Source organism: Colias philodice, chromosome 31 (assembly GCF_061535455.1).
Source record: "Colias philodice isolate Cphi_HAF_F1 chromosome 31, ilColPhil1 Martin Lab GWU primary, whole genome shotgun sequence".
Taxonomy (NCBI): Eukaryota; Metazoa; Arthropoda; class Insecta; order Lepidoptera; family Pieridae; genus Colias; species Colias philodice.
Window position 1 is genome coordinate 1,538,724 of NC_143116.1, and position 20,265 is coordinate 1,558,988.

At 34.7% G+C, this 20,265-nt stretch overlaps 1 protein-coding gene across 2 annotated transcripts; it reads right to left on the minus strand.

The window, feature by feature from the left end:
• Nucleotides 1-1,043: 1,043 nt before the first annotated feature.
• Nucleotides 1,044-20,118, minus strand: LOC149475049 (uncharacterized). Of its 2 annotated transcripts, XR_016318126.1 has the most exons (12): nucleotides 19,831-20,118; nucleotides 18,427-18,541; nucleotides 15,829-15,996; nucleotides 15,032-15,132; nucleotides 14,102-14,210; nucleotides 13,098-13,269; nucleotides 12,354-12,476; nucleotides 11,889-12,050; nucleotides 11,037-11,213; nucleotides 7,183-7,313; nucleotides 1,442-6,686; nucleotides 1,044-1,397 (listed from the first exon to the last, which is right to left on the minus strand). XR_016318126.1 is itself a non-coding variant. In XM_089713833.1 (11 exons), exons 1-11 carry the CDS (start codon nucleotides 19,895-19,897, stop codon nucleotides 5,189-5,191), a joined length of 2,823 nt encoding a protein of 940 aa, XP_089569959.1. In that variant the 5' UTR covers nucleotides 19,898-20,118; the 3' UTR covers nucleotides 1,044-5,188. The 2 variants fall into 2 exon arrangements, 1 of the variants encoding a protein (XP_089569959.1); XM_089713833.1 differs by having other exon boundaries at nucleotides 1,044-6,686.
• Between the last annotated feature and the right edge of the window lie 147 nt (nucleotides 20,119-20,265).

Genomic DNA, 20,265 nt, shown 5'->3' on the forward strand with positions numbered 1-20,265 from the left:
TTTGTTGAAATTTTCCAATATAAATGATTTACCATCAAATAAATTTTACAGCTATGTTTAATATTGGTCTAATCTTTATTACAACGCTTCTAGCAGTTTCTCAGGGCATTTAATACCCCTACAAACTGCAAGTGTTTGCAATCGCACAATTCCGCTATAGCTCGACCAATTTTCATGAAATTTATGTCATTTTTGCCATCTCTTATAGCAGGGAATTATTGACCAGTCAGAAAAACATTTTCCAAGTCATATAGCATTCCTATAAACATTCTAATCTAAACTAATATTATAAAGCTGAAGAGTTTGTTTGTTTGAACGCGCTAATCTCAGGAACTACTGGTCCGATTTGAAAAATTCTTTCGTTGTTAGATAGCCCATTTATCGAGGAAGGCTATAAGGCTATATATTAATTTGGCTCAGACCAACAGGAGCGGAGCCACGCGGATGAAACCGCGGAGCGCAGCTAGTTTCTTATACTTACCGGTGGATAGCCACAATAAACAGTGAAATAATTTAAAGCAAACAAAATCACAAAAGTAGCAAGCATTGTTAAAACTCTATTCAGGACTGACGAAATTTAAACTCGGCCAATTATTTTTAAAAATCAATTAGAAAATATTTTATGTTGTTGCTGTTCGAGATTGCCAATTAGGGTACCTAATAATATCGAAAGGAGTAGGTACCTACTATAAGAACCCAGCCCAACTAATATATTTTATAGTAACATGTTCTAAAATCTAAATTATGACTCGAAAATCATAGATTTTTTTCTATAAAGAAATGAAGTCCCGTGTCCCCGTAGTGGGGTAAGGGGCAGATGCATTATGCATACATCTGTTTAACTGATCGATTTTCTTTAGGGACAAGTAAGTGATCAGCCTTCTGTGTCCTACCAGACCGAGACATTTTCTTCGTCTCCACCGGGAATCGAACCCAGGGCCTCGGTTCTACGCTCACGCGTCAACCACTGAACCAAGGAGGTTATTCCATTTAGTCGTTACTTTCTTAAAATAGGTAGGATTTTTCATAGAAATAAAAAACAATTTCCACATATAATCTTTATTCATAAAAAGATAAATTAAAGCTATACAATATACATTATAATAAAATTACGGGCTCATTTTTCAATCCTTGGTTAAAACTTATTCATCGAATAACGTATTACGCTCCCATTTCAAAAGGTATTCTAATTGTCCGTATTTGACAGTTTACGTGACATTTTAAAATGTTCGTGTAATACTTTATTGGACGGATAAATAACCAAGGATTGAAAAATCAGCTCTAAATAATATGATATACAACTGTTGGAACATTTGTTTTAAATCGGTGAAAGAAGGCAATATCTTGAACTAGCTGTTTGCCCGCAGCTTCACTTGCGTGGGAAAGATGAATTTTAGCTGTTTGCCCGCAGCTTCGTCTGTGTTGGAAAGATGATTTTTACCCCTTGGGGGTAGAATTTAACAAAATCCTTTCTTAGCGAATGCCTACGTCATAACATCTACCTGCATGCTAAATTTCATCACGATCCGTCCAGTGGTTTGGGCTGTGCGTTGATACAGAGTCACCTTTGAGTTATATATTTAGATATAGCTTATCAACTAGTGAACCAGAAAAAAACCTTAAAGATTTTTTTTGCATTCTTTCACCGATTTTTTCCGTTTAAAAGTCGAGACAATCATAATGCATGATATACATTTTACTTTGTAGATAAAAAAGTATGTTTGTAACCATTTATAGACCTATTCAGATGAGAGCGGTATCCGCTACCGCCGTGGGTAGCGGTATCCCGATGGCACGCGATTACATCTCTTATGTAGTATATTATAGAGATTCTAATCGCGTACCTATCCGAGTACCGATAGAGCATATTCATACATTATAACTTTCTAGTATGTATTTCACAGCTATTTAGCTTAATCAGTCGTTTAGTTAAGCTCCTAGTCACTTTATTAAAAGGTTGTTTGTTTCCACTAATAAAATTAATTGATATTCAAATAATTGATTTTGATCTTTAGCATTTAACTACTTGCCTAAAGGCATTTAATTAAGCGGCTGATTATAGCTAATTAGCTGAAACGTATACTAAAAAAATATCCATTTATGCTGAAATTAAATACTACAAGCTGTATTGAAAATCTACTACACATAGAAAGATTGAACTACTGTTTTCATTTACTATTTAAAAAGTATTAAACATTTTCATATTGTATTTGAGGGTAGTTATGAAAATTAATATTTAAAAATGTATAATATCCTACTTTAAACTTTTCATGATAAAAAGTTTTGTAGAATGTATGTTTCTCTTTTACGCAAAAACAGCTGATCATATCTGGATGTAACTTTGTACAGAGATAAGTCTGGATAAGCATAAGCATATTTAGATTAGCACGTTTAATCAAAAATTGGTTGTTTGTAAAGTAGGTTTACGATCGAGATGTTTACGTGATAACGTCTTATTGGTGGCAGCGCTCGAGATGAGACGGGAGATCGGTCCGTCTCTCTCTCGTTATACCTGCGATCGCGCTCGTGAGGTTTTGGTGTGACACAAGTTTCTGAACATGTCACCCGACTAAAACGATTTTAAAAACGTTATCACGTTAAAAATAATAATTTTCAGTAACTACCCACATTTACGTATACAGATACATATTATAGCGATCTAACAAATTTGGATTTTCTAAAACATAAAATTACTTGAGACCAAGAATTGAAATTAATATAATAAAACTACCTTCCTTACATTAAATATTATTTGTGACATATGTATGTTTAAATTTAAACAATTATTATTTACACCAAGAAATACTTCGTTTAGTCTTTTTGTAATCTCAGATAAAATAAAAAAAATGACTCCAAGTCATTGAGGTATTATTACTACGTATAGAGAGGAAACCATGAACTATATCTGTGCGACAAGCGCGGCGGCGCGGGGCGGCTAGTGAGTCATACACTTTGCAGATATTCTGCCTCTTATTACTTATAAATTAAAACCAATCAATGTAACAAAAAAATATTGTTTATCTTATTAAAAAAATATGAATAAACTTATCAATTAAAACCAATCAATTGGTTTAAGACGATTGACTCTAACTCATGTTACAAATAGTGTAGTAGCGATGTCCTCTCTAGTACGTAGTACATAGTAACTCAATGTTCAGAAACAACTTAAAAATTTGACATTTTGTTTATTACAAAAAAAATAATATGAGAAAAACCAAAAATATCATGTACCTGAAATTATAAAAAGACTACGCGTACCAAACCCTACATTTATATACAAATTTAAAAGCACTTTAATATAGAAAGGAGATATTTTTAAATATGCAAAAAAGTCGCATAGGTATTTTAACACGCATATAAGCTTCACCTGTATGTTTGTATGTTACAGACTCCTTTATACTCGAATTTACAATACAATAATTTCACGATTTTATCTTATTTAAGGTGTTATTTCGATTTTTTTGAAGTGAAACTTATTTAGCTGCGTTGAGAGTAAAATTTCAGTCGCGTCATGGTAATACCGTCACGACGTGACTCATAGAGTAGGGCGACGATTTTCGTGTTATTATCTTGCCAGTGAAGTTTCACTTCTGACACGTGTGCTCGGTATACACGCTCTTTTGTTTCAATTCATCCATTTCATGGATATTTTTAAAGACAAAATATCTCCTTTCCATTGTAAATAAAAATGCTTAACCAAAAATTAATATTTATTTCCATACTACACCAAAACTTAAAATTAAAAATAAATATGCTTGACTATATTAAACTGTATTAATTTTAATACTTATTAATTATTATAATTATATTTTCATTTTAATTATGAAATATAGAAAAACATAAATATCAGAATTAGGGCTATCACAATCTGTGTTTTATTTCCAATATTTTTTTATAAATAAAAAAATAAATATTATTTTTTTCTGTAGTATCGAAACAAGACTCTTAATTCTTATCATAAACGACCCACTCTATCATAAAAATAATTTTTGTTATGTTACACATACAAAAATTTAAAAAAAGGAAAAAGACCCCATATAATAAGGGAAATAGTACTTTTTGTGTATTTCTAACATTTTTATGTATGTACTTAGTGATAGCCCAAAACAAAAACATATTCTGAATACATTTATAGTAATAAAAATAATTATGGCAAGATGCTTTTGTGCGAGAAAAACACACTGTTTGACATTTCCTTACACTATTTTATATTATATGAATACTAGCGGTCCCGGTGGACGTTGTTCTGCCTTACTCTTATCACTTAGGGGTATGAAAAATAGATGTTAGTCGATTCTCAGACCTACCCGATATGCACAAAAAATTTCATGAGAATCGGTCCAGCCGTTTCGGAGGAGTATGGTAACTAACATTGGGACACGGGAATTTTATTTTTAGATTGGATATATTTATTACACAAAGTTTTCATTTATTTATTATTTCACCAAATGACACCAAGACGTCAAAATTCTTATTTCTTCAAAGATTACTAACATCGACCATTATCATTTCTATCGAAAAAATTAAATAACAGATTATTTAAATACTTTATCAAGTTTTTAAACTAAATAAATAATTAAAGAAATGCCAATCAGTAAATAAAAAAAAAAACAAAAATCTATAATTTATTATTTTTCTTACTCGCACCCCTACATATAACAACTACAGGGTGTTCCATAAATCACATATTACAATACAGGGTGTTCCATTCTTCCTTAAAAATATTTACTTCTAAATGTGACTATTTATTTTATCGTTAGAAAGAGACAGCACATGCTTTCGCGTAGTGCTATCTTTGTCTCACGATTTTTTAACTCAAAAATAAATTATGTGACACCAAAATCTGCGCATTGAAATAAAACACGTTTTATTTTTAATGACTGACTAATTATCACTATTTAAAAACATTTATATGAGCAGGCACTACACCTAACATATTTTTTAAATTAAACTTCAAAAAAAATGTTTTTAATTTCCTAATCCTCATAAAGACCAAAAGTGGGTAGTTTGATATTTCCTTAAAACAATTTAATGTAAGGTAAACCTAAGACGGTCTAAGAGGAAGGTCGTTCACCTTTGGATCAATTACGAAACAGCCACTTTTGACCACCCCAACACAAAACTTAAACCACTTTTGACCATCCCAACACAAAACTTCCACCACTTTTGACCTCCCCAACACAAAACCTCAACCGTTCTTCTTCTCAACGAATTTACTAAAAACGACTTCACACTCCGGCCTCGTAGCTTTGAACCTTTCAACGCCTTGCTCTGTGACATTTGTATCAGTAAAATTGATATATCTCAAATTAGGCGCCGCACTTATTAAATGCATTAGTGACCTGTCTGTAATATTCCTATACCCAGTAACGGAAAGCACTTGTAAATTGGACCGATCTGGCCTCGAGTTGGCCATATTGCCCATCATAACCGGCCCGTTTGGCCCAAAATTGACCACGTAGTTAACATCTTCGCCATCTGCTCTTCCAAATCTTCGAATGGCAAAATCTGTGACTAGAGCACTCGGATCGACGTGGGATTCGAAATAATTTCTATTTTCGAAAGTATCTCTTGGAAATCTATAGGTATTAAGTTGTGAACCAACGCTAACATATAACACGTGGTGTCTAGGTTCCACTATGTATTGTACATCTCTTCGTCTATTCGGCTGGCCTTGAGCGTTTGCGTCTTGACCATTATTAGTGTCATTTTGATTTTCAGGTACATTTTGATTATTTTCCGCTGTTTTTTCATCAGTTTTAACAGTAGAATCTGTTGTTTTTTCTTCTTTTACTTCTTTGCTTGTAGACGGTTGTGGATCTTCTTTGGAATCGTCTTTTTCAACTGTATTAGACGTACTAGCTGAATCATTATTTTCACTATCATTTTTTGGTTCGTTATTATTTTCAGTACTTTCATTATTAGAATTTTCCGCGCTAAGTACGTTCGGTGTGACTCTGACTTTCCAATAGTCTGTTAGAGCGTTAATAAACTCTTTGTAAGTGCCTTTATTATCTGTATTCCTTGAGTTATCCGGTCTGTCTGAATGGGAAGGTCCAGGTAAATTGGCAATACCTTCAGCTCTTGCTCCTGGCGGACAATTAATGAAAACGGGCGCTTGATTTCTACGAAAATGCACGTATTTCTCTCCACCTTGTGTATTATTGTCTTTATCGTCTTTTTTAGCTTCATTTTCATCATTTTTATCACCATTTTTATCACTATCTTCTGTTTTATTACTATTTTCTTCCGCACTATCTTTATTTGCTCCTGAATCTTCTTTCGCTTTCGAACTTTCACCAGCTTTCGCGCCATGAACACACGTACAATGTCTATATAGATCCATATTATCTGTTTCCGTAGATTTATCCGTTTTTTCTACATCTTTATGTTCTGGACATATACAATATATAGGTTCTTGACGAAGCCTGCAGCCGCTTGGGTTTCTTATACCCGATACGACAATCACGTTACTGGGTATCTGTAAGTGCCCAGAAATATCTTCATTTGTATGATTTTCGGCTTCTTTGTCCTCATCAACGTCCATTCCTTGTGTATTGTTGTTACATTTTCGTTTTTTGGGTGGGGAGGATTCGTCTGTGTCTTCGCTAGTTGCATCTGAACGCATGGCGCTTAGTCTACGTCGTGCCATGTTTATGAATGAGTTTCGACGCGCTAAACGGGTCCTGAAACAAATTTTGTGTATTAAAAGGAGATTTTTAAAAAATGTATATAATGAATTAAAAAGAAAGACGTCAGTTGATACTGACGCAAAATAAGATGATTAGAGCAGCACAAAGAATTCGATTTGAAAAAAATACGAAAATAGTATAATCAAGTGAATACAATGTAACAAAATTTGAAATCACAATTTAAGAATATTTTACTTCATATTTATCTGTCTATTTGCACCTATTGTGATGTGATTTTAAAGTGAAACTTTTATTACATCGTCTCAAACTTTTTGGTCTGTGTAGCGCATGTCGCGTGACGGTCAAACCGTACGATAATTATCGTACAAATACGATAATTTTGTGCCTAAGTTTCACTTTTACCGTGGTTTCATAAAACCACACAACATTTTTTTTTCTATGCTGTTTTGTAAGAAGATTAATTTATTTAGTTATTATTATTATATTAGTATATTGGATTTTATCCTAATAAATAAAACAATAATCTTACGCCTCTTCATCATTCTGTGACGTGGACGGTTCCGTAGGCTCAGTGGATGTCTGCGCCGTAGACGTGCTTGGCACCGCCTCGTTCATTTCCTCTGGCTCCGGGTTCGATTTCATTTGGAAGTATTCTGGCTCCTGTGAAAAAGAAACGTATTTTGCTATCGGAAAAATGTATTAATTTTAAACTTATTTGGACATAATATCAAAAAACTTTAATCCAATTAATTTTGCATCATAAATTCTCTCTTCAAAATATCTGATAAAAAAAAGCTTACATTGTTTTCGTTAAAATCACTATTCTCCCACTGTATAACCGAAAAAACCATGACATTAAGTCTACAGCTGTCTTTTCGTGCAATCCTGTCCTTTTTGATGGTAATATATCAGAAAAGAACCATTTCTATCATAAATCTATAGAGCTACTTTATATTATAAAGCTGAAGAGTTTGTTTGAACGCGCTAATCTCAGGAACTGCTGGTCCGATTTGAAAAATTAACGAGCAATGCGGGTGAAACCGCGGGGACCACCTAGTATTAAAAAAAATACATGTTCTTCATTTCTGCCTAGAAAATCCCCGGAAAAAGCCCGGACATGCCCGAAAAATTCCCGGAAAATATCCGGAAAATGCGTGAAAATGTCCGGAAAAAGCGTGGAAAATGCCACTTCACATTTGCGAAGTAATTAAAGCAGAAAACCAAAAAAAGAAAAAGAAAGCTAAAATCTTTCATATTATTTAGTATATGGGATATTCATATTTCATACTTAATGTATGGGAGGGTTTAAAGATAATTTTTTTGATATTTCTCGATTTATTTTTAAAAATTTATTACCGCCATTTTACTCATTAGGTTAAGTACTTTCGATATCAGTTTAAAGTTTTTTGTTATCTGTAATACTTACGGAAAAATACAACCTGTATACATATACAGGGTGTCCCACTATTGGTATACTAAGCGTGAAGGGACTTGTAGTTTTGCATACACTGATCATGTAAAAAATACTTAAACAACAAAATTACATCAAAAAAAATTTTGCTAATTTTTTCCTGAAATTCCATGTTTTCTTCTCTAACTTCGCGCAGCCGGCATGTACCGCTTCGCTAATGTGAGCATTTTGTTTATGAAAATATAATCTTAGACGATAGCTCACGTGCTGGTGGCAAAGTTGGGTGGGTTGCTTGTTTTGGGTGTACACATAGAGTTTTAAGAATTCATCTATTTGACAAAAAAATGCGTCTAGAATTTTATAAATATTTTTTACGTACTCAGCGTATGCAAAACTATAACCTCCTTTCACTTTGAGCTTAGTATACCAACAGAGGGACACCCTGTATATACAGGGTTACAGGTTAAGTCGACCTATTCCTGTTAAGAGCGTGTAGTAGGGGTCAAAACAAACTGATTTGATCTCATAATACCATATCCAAAAGTTAACCGTTGAAGAGTTATTGCAATTTTAATTTTTTTCATGAAAATGCCACTTTATCTTCGCATTTAGCGTTTAATTTTTTATTTTACTTATTTGGTCTGGGTTTTTTTGAGTTTTTATGTAAAGGTTGAGTTAAACAATAATTTTCAGCAATAAAAATCCATATCGCTGCAAACAATTCAAAGAAATGGCTTTTAAACTAAAAATAATAACATGAAAGTAATTAAGTTAACTCGTTTTAAACAAAGATATTGAAAAAAATCTCTATGAAAATGTGTCTGCAGATGTTTTTAAAAACATGTGCATGTTCTAAGCTATGTAAAAAGGTATGATAACCTCAGGTAGCATTCGTAGATTCCAAGAAATCGGGGATAAACATGGGACAGTGTTAGTAAAGTACAACATCAGAATAAATTTTGTCATAATTTATTTTTCTTAAAAACTTTACAGTTCCTGCTCAACATGTCTTCCTCTATTGCGAACACATATTCGAAACCTTTTCCGCAGAGAACTCTTGACTACCCCAGTTGTTAATTGGTTCCTTATCTTATTGGCTGCATCGATAATTTTTTGTCGTAAAATATCAACAGATGGAATCGGGTTCGGCTCTTTGTACACCAGACTCTTCATACGTAAAAGTCCATGGGGGTTAGGTCTGGACTTCTAGCCGGCCATGGTATGGGCCCACCTCTTCCGATCCATCTGTTTGGATAGTTGATGTCTAACCATTCTCTAACACTTCTTCTGTAATGTGCAGGGCAGCCATCATGTTGGAACCACATTAACTCTCTCTCTCTCTTAACAAAGTCAGGGGTATGTCTTCAAGTTGGTCGCTTAAATGTTGGCGCAGAAAGGTCTCATAATTTTCACCATTTAGGTTGTCCGGAAGGAAGTATGGTCCAATTAATTTATTTGAAATTATCCCCATCCACACATTAAGACTGAATCGTCTTTGTGATTTTTTTGGAATCTTCTTGTTAGGATTGCACGTGCTTTCGGAGCCCAATAGTGAGCGTTATGGTAGTTTGTGATACCGTCTGTATCAAATTTGGACTCATCTGTCCATACATTTTTTTTGAAAAACGAGGGGTTTTCCAGATCTGCATTCAACATGAATCTACAAAAATCTAGTCTTCTTAAAGGATCTCCTTCTTCCATCACGTGCACGGGCGTGTAGTGATATGGGTAATATCCTGAAGTGTTCATTGTGAACCATACTTTCCACTGAGACAGACCAAGTTCTCAGGCAACAATGTTTGTTGATGTCGTGGGATCCATTCGAAAAAATCGCTTAATTTCATTTTCCTCTTCGTCTTCCTCATCCCGGACAGATGGCCGACCGACGTCTGTTCGTCGTCTTAGAATCGAACCGGTTTCTCTAAGGCGACGATAGGTCCCTTCGAAGACACTAACATCTGGTGAATGGCGGTCAGGATAGCGGGTCATGTATTCCGCACGAGCATGTGCAGATACACCTTGACAAAACCCGTAACACATCAAAATGTCAGCATATTCTTCGTTAGTATACGAACTCATGTTGAAAATTCAAATCGCAAGCAAAAGTTTCGAGTTTCGAGCCACGGTCACAGAATCGGAAGAAAATCAGTCCAAAAAGAAAGCCAAGTCGCGTTGTCAATACACAGAGGAGCACAGAAATCGCATCTACTACGGACGAATCACATAAGCAGACTAAAAAATACAAAGCGACATCCTTCGCCCCATACAGCTTCGTCCATCACCTTGTTCGCTCTCTCCAGTAGGTGGAAGCGAGATAGTTGCAGCGTGTGAGTGAGACATCATAATCACGCGGCACAACCCTTTATTGTTCGCATAGGCAGATAATAACTAGACCGATGTTAATGAGCTATTCTAAGAATTATTTACCCATACCAAGTTTATCCCCTATTTCTTGGAATCTACGAATGCTACCTGAGGTTATCATACCTTTTTACATAGCTTAGAACATGCACATGTTTTTAAAAACATCTGCAGACACATTTTCATAGAGATTTTTTTCAATATCTTTGTTTAAAACGAGTTAACTTAATTACTTTCATGTTATTATTTTTAGTTTAAAAGCCATTTCTTTGAATTGTTTGCAGCGATATGGATTTTTATTGCTGAGAATTATTGTTTAACTCAACCTTTACATAAAAACTCAAAAAAACCCAGACCAAATAAGTAAAATAAAAAATTAAACGCTAAATGCGAAGATAAAGTGGCATTTTCAAGAAAAAAATTAAAATTGCAATAACTCTTCAACGGTTAACTTTTGGATATGGTATTATAAGATCAAATCAGTTTGTTTTGACCCCTACTACACGCTCTTAACAGGAATAGGTCGACTTAACCTGTAACCCTGTATATAAAGATATGACTTCCCCACTCTCGCCACTTGGCCACACACCCACTCCCCGCTCCCCACTCACCCGTGTCTCCCAGTCGTCCAGCCGCACGTGCCGCACACACTCGTCGTCCGCGTAGTGCGCGTGCCGCTCGGTGCGCGGGCGGCGCGCGGCCGCCAGCCGCAGCTCGCACAGCGCCGGCAGCCAGCCCAGCGCGGACACCTCCGAGTCACCGACTGGCGAACCGCGCATGTCTATCACCTGTGCGGTGTCATAATTGGTACAAAAGTCGATTCTGGCACATGGTGGGCACTCATATACGATAGAGGCAGCTTTAACATTAGTGACTAACGTTGAGATTCCACCCATATTACGCACACGTTATTGACTAAGCATGGGATATTAAACAGACGTTAGTGATTAACCATGGGATATTACGCAGAAATAAGTGACTAACCTTGGGATATAACGCGGACGTTGGTGACTAACCATGATATATTACGCGGACGTTGGTGACTAACCATGATGTATTACGCGAACGTTAGTGACTAACCATGAGATATTACGCGGACATTAGTGACTAACCTTGGTATATAAGCTGATGTTAGTGACCAACATTGGGATAATAAGCGGATGTTAGTGACCAACATTGGGATAATAAGCCGGCGTTAGTTACTAACCTTGGGATATTATGCGGACGTTAGTGACTAACCATGGGATATTACGCTGATGTTAGTGACTAACCATGGTATATTACGCGGACGTTAGTGACTAACCATGGGATATTACGCGGACATTAGTGACTAACCGTGGGATATTACGCGGATGTTAGTGACTAACCTTGGTATATTACGCGGACGTTAGTGACTAACCTTGGGATATTACGCGGACGTTAGTGACTAACCTTGATATATTACGGGCACGTTAGTGACTTACCTTAAGATTCCTGAAACCGTATCTGGTGGTTAGCGACGCGTAAGCGACAAACTCGGTGAGTCGGTAGCACTCCCTCACTATTAGGTGAGTTAGTGTCGTGTGCTTCGATAGAGGTAACAGGGAAGACGGTTCCATCCACTCGCATTCGGATACGTCTAAGTACTGAAAGATAATATTTTCGTTTAAAAATATGTAAGAGTAATAATGATAAATACTGTACGATAAGAAAAAAAAAGCCTGTGTGCCGAGCACACGTTTCAGAAGTAAAACTTCTTTAAAAGATCGTCGAAAACTTCTCTAGGCGCGTTGAGAGTAAAATTTCAAGGTCGCGTCACGACGATCCCGTCACGTCATGGAGTAAGGCGACGATTTTGGTCTTTGTATCTTTTACAAGGAAGTTTCACTTCTGACACGTGTGCTCGACACACACGCTCTCTTATTTTTTGTCTAACCGTCCATACGTACCTCCAAAACCGGCAAATGTTCGCTGATGTTGCTCAAGAAAGATCTATCTATTAATAGATTGAAGAACCTAGTCCCGCGTAGTGATAGTTTCTTTATTGATCGAGGAAACTGGCTCAGGCTGATCTGAAAACAATATTTTATATGAATTTGGTTTTTTAACCATTTTTCTTTTTTACAGGAACATAAAAATCAATAATTAATATTGTAATCCTTTTTTGAAATGAAACTTCTTTAGTCGCGTTTAGATTAAAATTTCAAGGTCGCGTCATGGCAATACCGTCACGTCATGAAGTATGGCGACGATTTTGGTATCTTTGAATCTTGCCAAAGAAGTTTCAATTCTGGCACGTGTGCTCGGCACACAGCGGTAGTGGTAGTGATAATGAAAGCGGTAATAATAGTGATAGCGGCAGTGATAGTGATAGCGATGGCGTTAGAAATGGTGATAGTGTTAGTGATAGTGAATGCGATAGTGATAGTTACAGTTATAGTTATAGTTTAAAAAGAAATTGGTTGTCTGTAAAGTCTGTTTACTGACGATAGTTGAACGTGACAACGGCCGATTGTGCTTCTTTGTCGCTCGTTCCGCGCTCTCGCTTGCACTTCAAGCCTTACATGGAACGCCTCAGAGCGAGGTAACGCCGCATGAGTCATGTTTTTTCGTGCGTACAGCCGGCTCTATCGAATTATAAGACGTTGTCACGTCAAAAGTGTCATTATTAACTCCGTAGTGTATATACTCACAAAATTGCAATTAACATTGCAGTGCTCCAAATACAGGGTGGTCAGATTGGGGCAGACTACCCCCATCTGCTTCAATATATCGGGTGTTAGTGTGAACAGTGGCCCGATACAAGCTTGCGGCCCGGCGCGACCCGCGTCACGGTCGTCGCCCCACGCGGGACAACCTTGTATGCTGAAAGTGTGAAAAAATAGGAAAAATTTGTAATTTTTTTTTAAATGGGTATTATGACATATAAAAATACGTTTTTTTTTTTGTTATAATGAGGAAGATTTCGTGTAAAAATTCTTTGTTTTTTTGGTATAAAGTGATTTTTTTTACTTTTTTTGTGGTATGAAGAAAATAAATGCATCCACATTGTAGAAAGAGCGGCTTGGCGGACAATTTCATTTTTTTGAAAAAAAAACAACATTTACAAGACAAAATAATACTCAGCTTTACGCACAAAAATTTGCCTAACGTATTTATTTCAGCAAAAACAACAAAAAAACTCCGAAAAGAACAAAAAAAAATCGTTCTAAAATGCACTGATTTACACACAAGAACTTGCCTGACTCTAAGAATTATTTCAACAAAAACAGAAAAAATATCGGTCAAAAATTCACATACAACCTATGTTATACCAGCTGTGCCCCGCGGTATTACCCTCATTGCTCTGCTCGATAGCAACAGGTCTTAGCGTGATGATATAAATTATAGCCTATAGCCATCCTCGATAAATGGGCTATCTAACACGGAAATATTTTTTCAAATCGGACCAGTTATACCTGAGATTAGCGGGTTCAAACAAACAAACTCTTCAGCTTTAGAATATTAGTATAGATTATTATATTTGTAAAATTCTTATACTAGTCTTTGTTCACATACGTATATTATTTTTACTACCTATTGGTGTACCTTTTAATTGGCGTAGCTTAGTATTTATTCATCTCAAAAATTGTATCACTAGCTGTAAGGTACCTTATCATAAATAAATAAATAAATAATAAATAGATATACAACATACCGTGACAAACAGACAACACGCGGGTTGATCATGTGCCTCGCGTGGAACCGCCTCACCTGGCGAGGCAATTCGCGCATCACAGATATGTGGTCTTCCGCTATTTTGTTACCTGATCAAGAGAATAAAAATAATTATTATATACATTATTAATCACTCCATACTACTAGATAAAACAAAGTCGCTTCCTCTGTCCCTATATCTCTATGTCCTTATGTGTGGTTAAATCTTTATAACTACGCAACGGATTTTGATGCGGTTTTTTAAACTAGATAAGAGTGATTCTCGAGGAAGATATATACAGGGTGGCCCACTATTGGTATACTAAGCGCGAAGGGACTTATAGTTTTGCATACACTGATCAAGTAAAAAATACTTAAAAAACGGCATATACCGCTTCTCAAATGTGACCATTTTGTCTATGAAAACATAATCTTAAACGTCACGTGCTGGTGGCAAAGTTGGGCGGGTTGCTTGTTATGGGTGTACACATAGAGTTTTAAGAATTCATATATTTGAAAAAAAAATGTGTCTGGAATTTTATAAGTATTTTTTACGTACTCAGCGTATGCAAAACTATAACCTCCTTTGAGCTTAGTATACCAACAGTGGGACACCCTGTAATTTTAAAGGCTTTAGACAAAGCAGGCGAAGCCGCGGGCCGAAAGCTAGAATATTATAATATGAATTCAATCCATTTAAAATGTTTTAAAAAGTTTTTTATTCAAATGTATAGCATTAAATGCAATTTATAAATATTTGAAAAATTATACATATTTAAAATAAATAAAAATTATATAGCAACGTATATTTAAGAAAATAAGGTGTCCACACGAAGAAATTGCTGGGATAGATTTTTTTTTCTTTAAATTATTTTTACAAAATTTATAATTATTTTTTTATCTATTAAAAATATATTATTGTCCAAATTACCACTAGTCCCCGCAGCATTATTCGGCGGGTCAATATCAGGTTCGATCGTCTTGTAGTCTTCGTCGGCGATGTGACGTGAAGTGTTGACGAGTCCCATGCAGCTAAAATTAATAATTTTACAATAAGTTTTATTTGCATTGTTTTTATTTTGGCACCACAATAAAGTGTAATAAATGAATAAATAAATCGTAATAAGTTAATTAAATTTAAAAATGAATAGTACCTCAATGATCAAGCTTAGTTGAATATATATTTCAGAGTCGGATATTAATTATTAAATGAATAAAATGAATTGCTAAAGCTACTATTTATGTACCTATAGCAAAAAAATGTATGATAACAATTAAATAGTACTGAATTTATGTTTTACGCAATTAAAGAATTTGTATCTGTATCCGTATCTGGATATACACGTGCACCTGTATTTCTGTTTACCTGTGCCTGTATTTGTACATCTATCACTATCTGTAATTATTTCTGTATCTACATATATCTGTATTTTAAAATATATCTGTTTCTGAATATGAATGTATTCTATACATATTGTACCATACTAATACCTGTACCTATATTTTGTTTCATCTTTTCATCTGATTCTATACCTACACCTGTATCTATATCTCCACTCAAGATCTATGAATCTTTCTTACGAATGCATCTACATCTCTACATGTATCTACACCTGCACCTGTAACTGTGACTACACCTGTATGATTGTATCTATACATGTACCTGTACCTGTATCTTCACTATATCGTATCTATATGTTTCTTTATCTCTACCTATATTCTACTCACCCAACACACGCCTGCGCATGCCCAGTGATCATAAGCTCTTGTGTTTCATCATGTAATGTGTGCGTTAGATACCACTGCAACCGTTCCGCGCTGAACCTCTCCGAGCGAGCATCCACGTGCTTCCATAGAGAACGTTCGAGAACTAGGCTGCCTAGACGAGCGCATGTGCTGAAAGTTTCATTGTTGTTTCATTTGTATGTAGTTATAATTATAAATTAAATATATTTACGCGTACTTATACAGAAACATTTATTCATTCAATTAGACCTTTTTAAGAAACCCCAACATTTTTATATTTACCGCCAATTTGAAAAGCAGTTTCCATAGAGAAGAAATGGAATTTTACAACTTATCTAATGTTTTACAGCATTAAAATGCTCTACATAAATGAAAAAAGGCGTGGCCCCATGTTTCTTTTATATAGTAAGATTACAACCTATCCCCAGACCTATCATACATAGATATATTTACAAAAAAATTTATAAAATCGCATATCAAAGCTTTTCGCAAGTGCCAAATATTATAATTAATAATAATACATATATACACAGTGGCGTGCATTCCATAAAGACATAAAGACACTGCCTACCCTACCATTTACCAAACTCTGATCAATATTTAATATGCATAAATGAAATTCACAGCGTCATTAAATTTTATTAATTGCGCAATGTAGTTATGAAATAAAAATATATTTCAAATAATTTGGAAAATCCAAAAGTGCACGCCTCATAATTTTTTTTTAATAAATATTTATTAATTATTATTTTTGTTTATTTAATAACAATTAAACCACATCGTATCAGACCCTGAAAAATGAAAGGGTTCTATTCCTGAGCATACTCAAGCGTAAGAGAAAAAAAAAGACTCGATTAGTAAAGTATTTCGGTCGCAATCGTGTTAACAAGAAAAAGGATCCGCACATACAGACACACGGACGTCCAAGACAGAACTTTTTTAAACTGTTTTTTAACTAGTTTAAATAACAAAAATGACAACAAAAATATCATGAACGTTAAAAATAGTGTTTTTTCTTAATATGTGTGTGTATGTATTATCTTACAAGTGCAATGTATGATACATAAAGACATTTTAAGTTTGAAAAATCAGATGTTTTGCGCGAAGTGACAGTAGTACCCACCTCAACGCTTCGCTTATGAGGCGTGCAATATATATTAGATCCATCTATCGGTATTTTGGTAGCATTATTATCTAATTTCTATAACACCGGCTCGGCTCAAGTCACTATTCATGCGCTGCACTAGCGCCGCCACAGGACCCAGTACGTCACGGGACGGCAAAGACACAAACTATCCGTGTCTAAGTTTTTATATGTGTGCTCTGCGTGTCTACGCATATTTTATATGTGTGCGTGCCTATAAACACGGCACACTGATGTAATAAAACCACGCACACAAACACACAAGGTAGGCAGTGTCTTTTTACGAAGATATACGAATTAGGTACGAAGTACGAACCGAATTCGGAACTACATCGAAAGTCGAAACTGAAGTTATGCGTAATGCGACCAATTTAAGAAGTGTGATAATGTATACAATTTTGTAGCGGTAAAGACCATCTGCAAATAGTATCATTATTCGTTTGTTTTGTTTTGGAAATAACAAACGTTTACTTTGAGGTTAAATTTGTTTTTTGAGAAAATTAATAATGTTTACTACGACAATTTGTAAGTGAAGTGTTTTGAGAGTAACTAAATAGATTATGTATATCATCAGTGTATTTTGTAAGATAATAAGGCATACCTAATTTAACGAAAAATTCTTATTTTTGTTTTATGAATAAACTTTTATCAAACAGAGAGTGATAGGAAAAAGGCCGATCTATAAATGGATCTATACCGGAATTTGTAATACACAAAGGTAAAGTTATCATCAATTACATAATATAGAATACTAGTTAGGATATCATACCTGCTATGACAATTATTTTATAGATAATATGACCTATGTTCGTGATATGTTTTCCATTATTTTGCGGAAATACCTACTATGTATCTCCAATCAAATATCAGTACTGCAATATGAAATACATATTAGTTTTTATGACTTATTATCATTGCAATATTTCTGCCTACCCTGTCCAAAAACTCTGTGCACGCCCATGCATATACATTGCCTATGTGCACTAAATTAATGTTTGATTTCATTATATTGACAATAATTTTTGAGATTAAGAGCATGTATTCACGAAATAAAACCTATTTTGATGATTCTTTTCCTATATGAAAGTTGGTGACTACTGTGTAGTGCCATTTAAATTTCTAGATTTAGAAATTTAGGTCTAATCTAGGTCTAGATCTAACGATTGCCTTTTGTCTTTTATTACACGCTTTTTATTAGCTTCACTTGTATGTTTGTTTGTAACCGACTTCTTTGGGCGCGATTTTGACCCACTTTAAACGGCCAGATTTCGTTCAAACTTTGTAGATTTATTGAGGACCGATGACAATACACTAATTTGATAAAATTTTCTATTTTTTAGTTCGGTTTTCTATAAAAAAGCGTGTCTTTTAGTTTTTTTTTACTATTATTATTGTTATTTGAGCCTAGCTACTATGATAATATTTAAAATACTTACAATCCAAGTGCCTTCAAATCGCGAGGCGTGCATAACTTTAAGATATAGAGTAGCACATCATCAGAGAGATCTAATAAATTGACTCGTTGATAACCATTTTTGTATAGTGACATATCTGTAAAAGAACAAGTTAATTAGTTTTTAATTTTTATATCTATTAGATACTAGCGGCCCGCCCCGGCTTCGCCCGTGGTACATTTTTAGTTTTTACGTTTTCTCTCCATAAGAACCATCCTCGTACTAATGAAATAAAAAAAGAATTAACGAAATCGGTTCAGTTGTTCTCGAGTTATGAGCTTACCAACACATTTTGCGATTCATTTTTATATTATAGATATTCATGAATTTTAGTGAGCATATCAGACAGGTCTGATAAAACAGACAAAATCTATTTTTCATGTCCCTAATTAATAATAATAGTAATCCTTACATAGTTAGTTAAAGTATACAGGGTGTCCCACTATTGGTATACTAAGCACGAATGAAATTGTAGTCTTGCATACACTGATCACTTAAAAATACTTAAACAACAAAGTTACGCCAAATTTTTCCATAAAATTCATGTTTTCTACTCTCTAGCTTTGCGCAGCCAGCATATAACGCTTGGCTAATGTGAGCATTTTGTCTATGAAAACATAATCTTTAAAGATAGCTCACCTGCAGGTAGCAAAGTTGGGCGGGTTGCTTGTTAGAGGTGTATAAAAAAAGTTTTAAGAATTCATCTATTTGAAAAAAAAAATGCATCTGAAATTTTATAAGTATTTTTTACGTATTCAGCGTATGTAAAACTATAACCTTTGAGCTTAGAATACCGATGGTGGGACACACTGTATATTATGTAGTATAACAGAAAGAAATGCTTTATTAAAAATTAAGAAATTATGTTGCTGGATTGTAATTTTCAAATTATCTGAATTATAAGTTTACCTATAAATAAAAAATGATAAATAAATTATTACAGTATAGATGTCTAGGCAGTAGAATTTCAACTTAACTTTCAAATGTATGTTTCTCACAAAAATAGCTAACTAAATCTAAATGATATTTTTCACACAGTTTACAATCAGAATTGGTCCATGATGCATTTTTGACTAATCCCAGACAAAGCCAGAGTAAGATAGCTAGTGTTTACTAAACATACATAGATGGATAGATGCAAAAAAGTCATAAGTCCTGCAACATGCTATAAATTCGTTAAAAATTCGATATACAAGTTAGGACGCCCTCGTCATTCGGTATAGATATCGTACGTACGATGCACTCAGAGATCTGTATTGATTTTAACTAATTATAAGGAGTAAGGACAAAGCGTCGACGTCCCCCGCCACCCTGCGTTGCGTCGATGCACCATCGAAATTGCATATTCATTTACCTAACAAAATAAACAAATGTAAACATACTAACCGTCCTGGATACAGCCGCTATCATCCATCTCCTGCTTTATTTCACTCTCCACTTGCGTTGTCTCCATTTTAGCGACACCACACAATATCACATACAGTCGGCGTTGCGAATATATTATTCCAAAAATACACACCAAACAAAGAACACAGGATGCACAAAGGCACCGCTGTCAAGCAGCGCGCCGGTTAGTGATCCCGGTAAACTGTTTATTTGATGCAATTGGAATCTTTCCAAGAGGGTAAGCGTTTCATCTCATCAAACCCTTTGCACAAAAACATGAAAATAAAAACTGACTTGACACATGTCAAATATATCATCGATAAGTTTTTTTACGCTGCGTAGTAGCAGAGACTCGCCCTTTCGTTTTTTATTTGAAAAAAAAATTTACATCATGTTTTGTGAACAAATGTGTGAACCACAGGTGTGAACAAATCA

Excerpts from the sequence above, each read along its gene's own strand:
- LOC149475049 (XM_089713833.1), bottom strand. The coding sequence starts at position 19,897 with ATGGAGACAACGCAAGTGGAGAGTGAAATAAAGCAGGAGATGGATGAT. Across the intron at positions 14,211-15,031 it reads TAATGCTGCGGGGACTAGTG|GTAACAAAATAGCGGAAGAC; the intron begins GTAATTTGGACA and ends TCTCTTGATCAG. Across the intron at positions 11,214-11,888 it reads ACGGTTTCAGGAATCTTAAG|GTGATAGACATGCGCGGTTC; the intron begins GTAAGTCACTAA and ends GACACCGCACAG.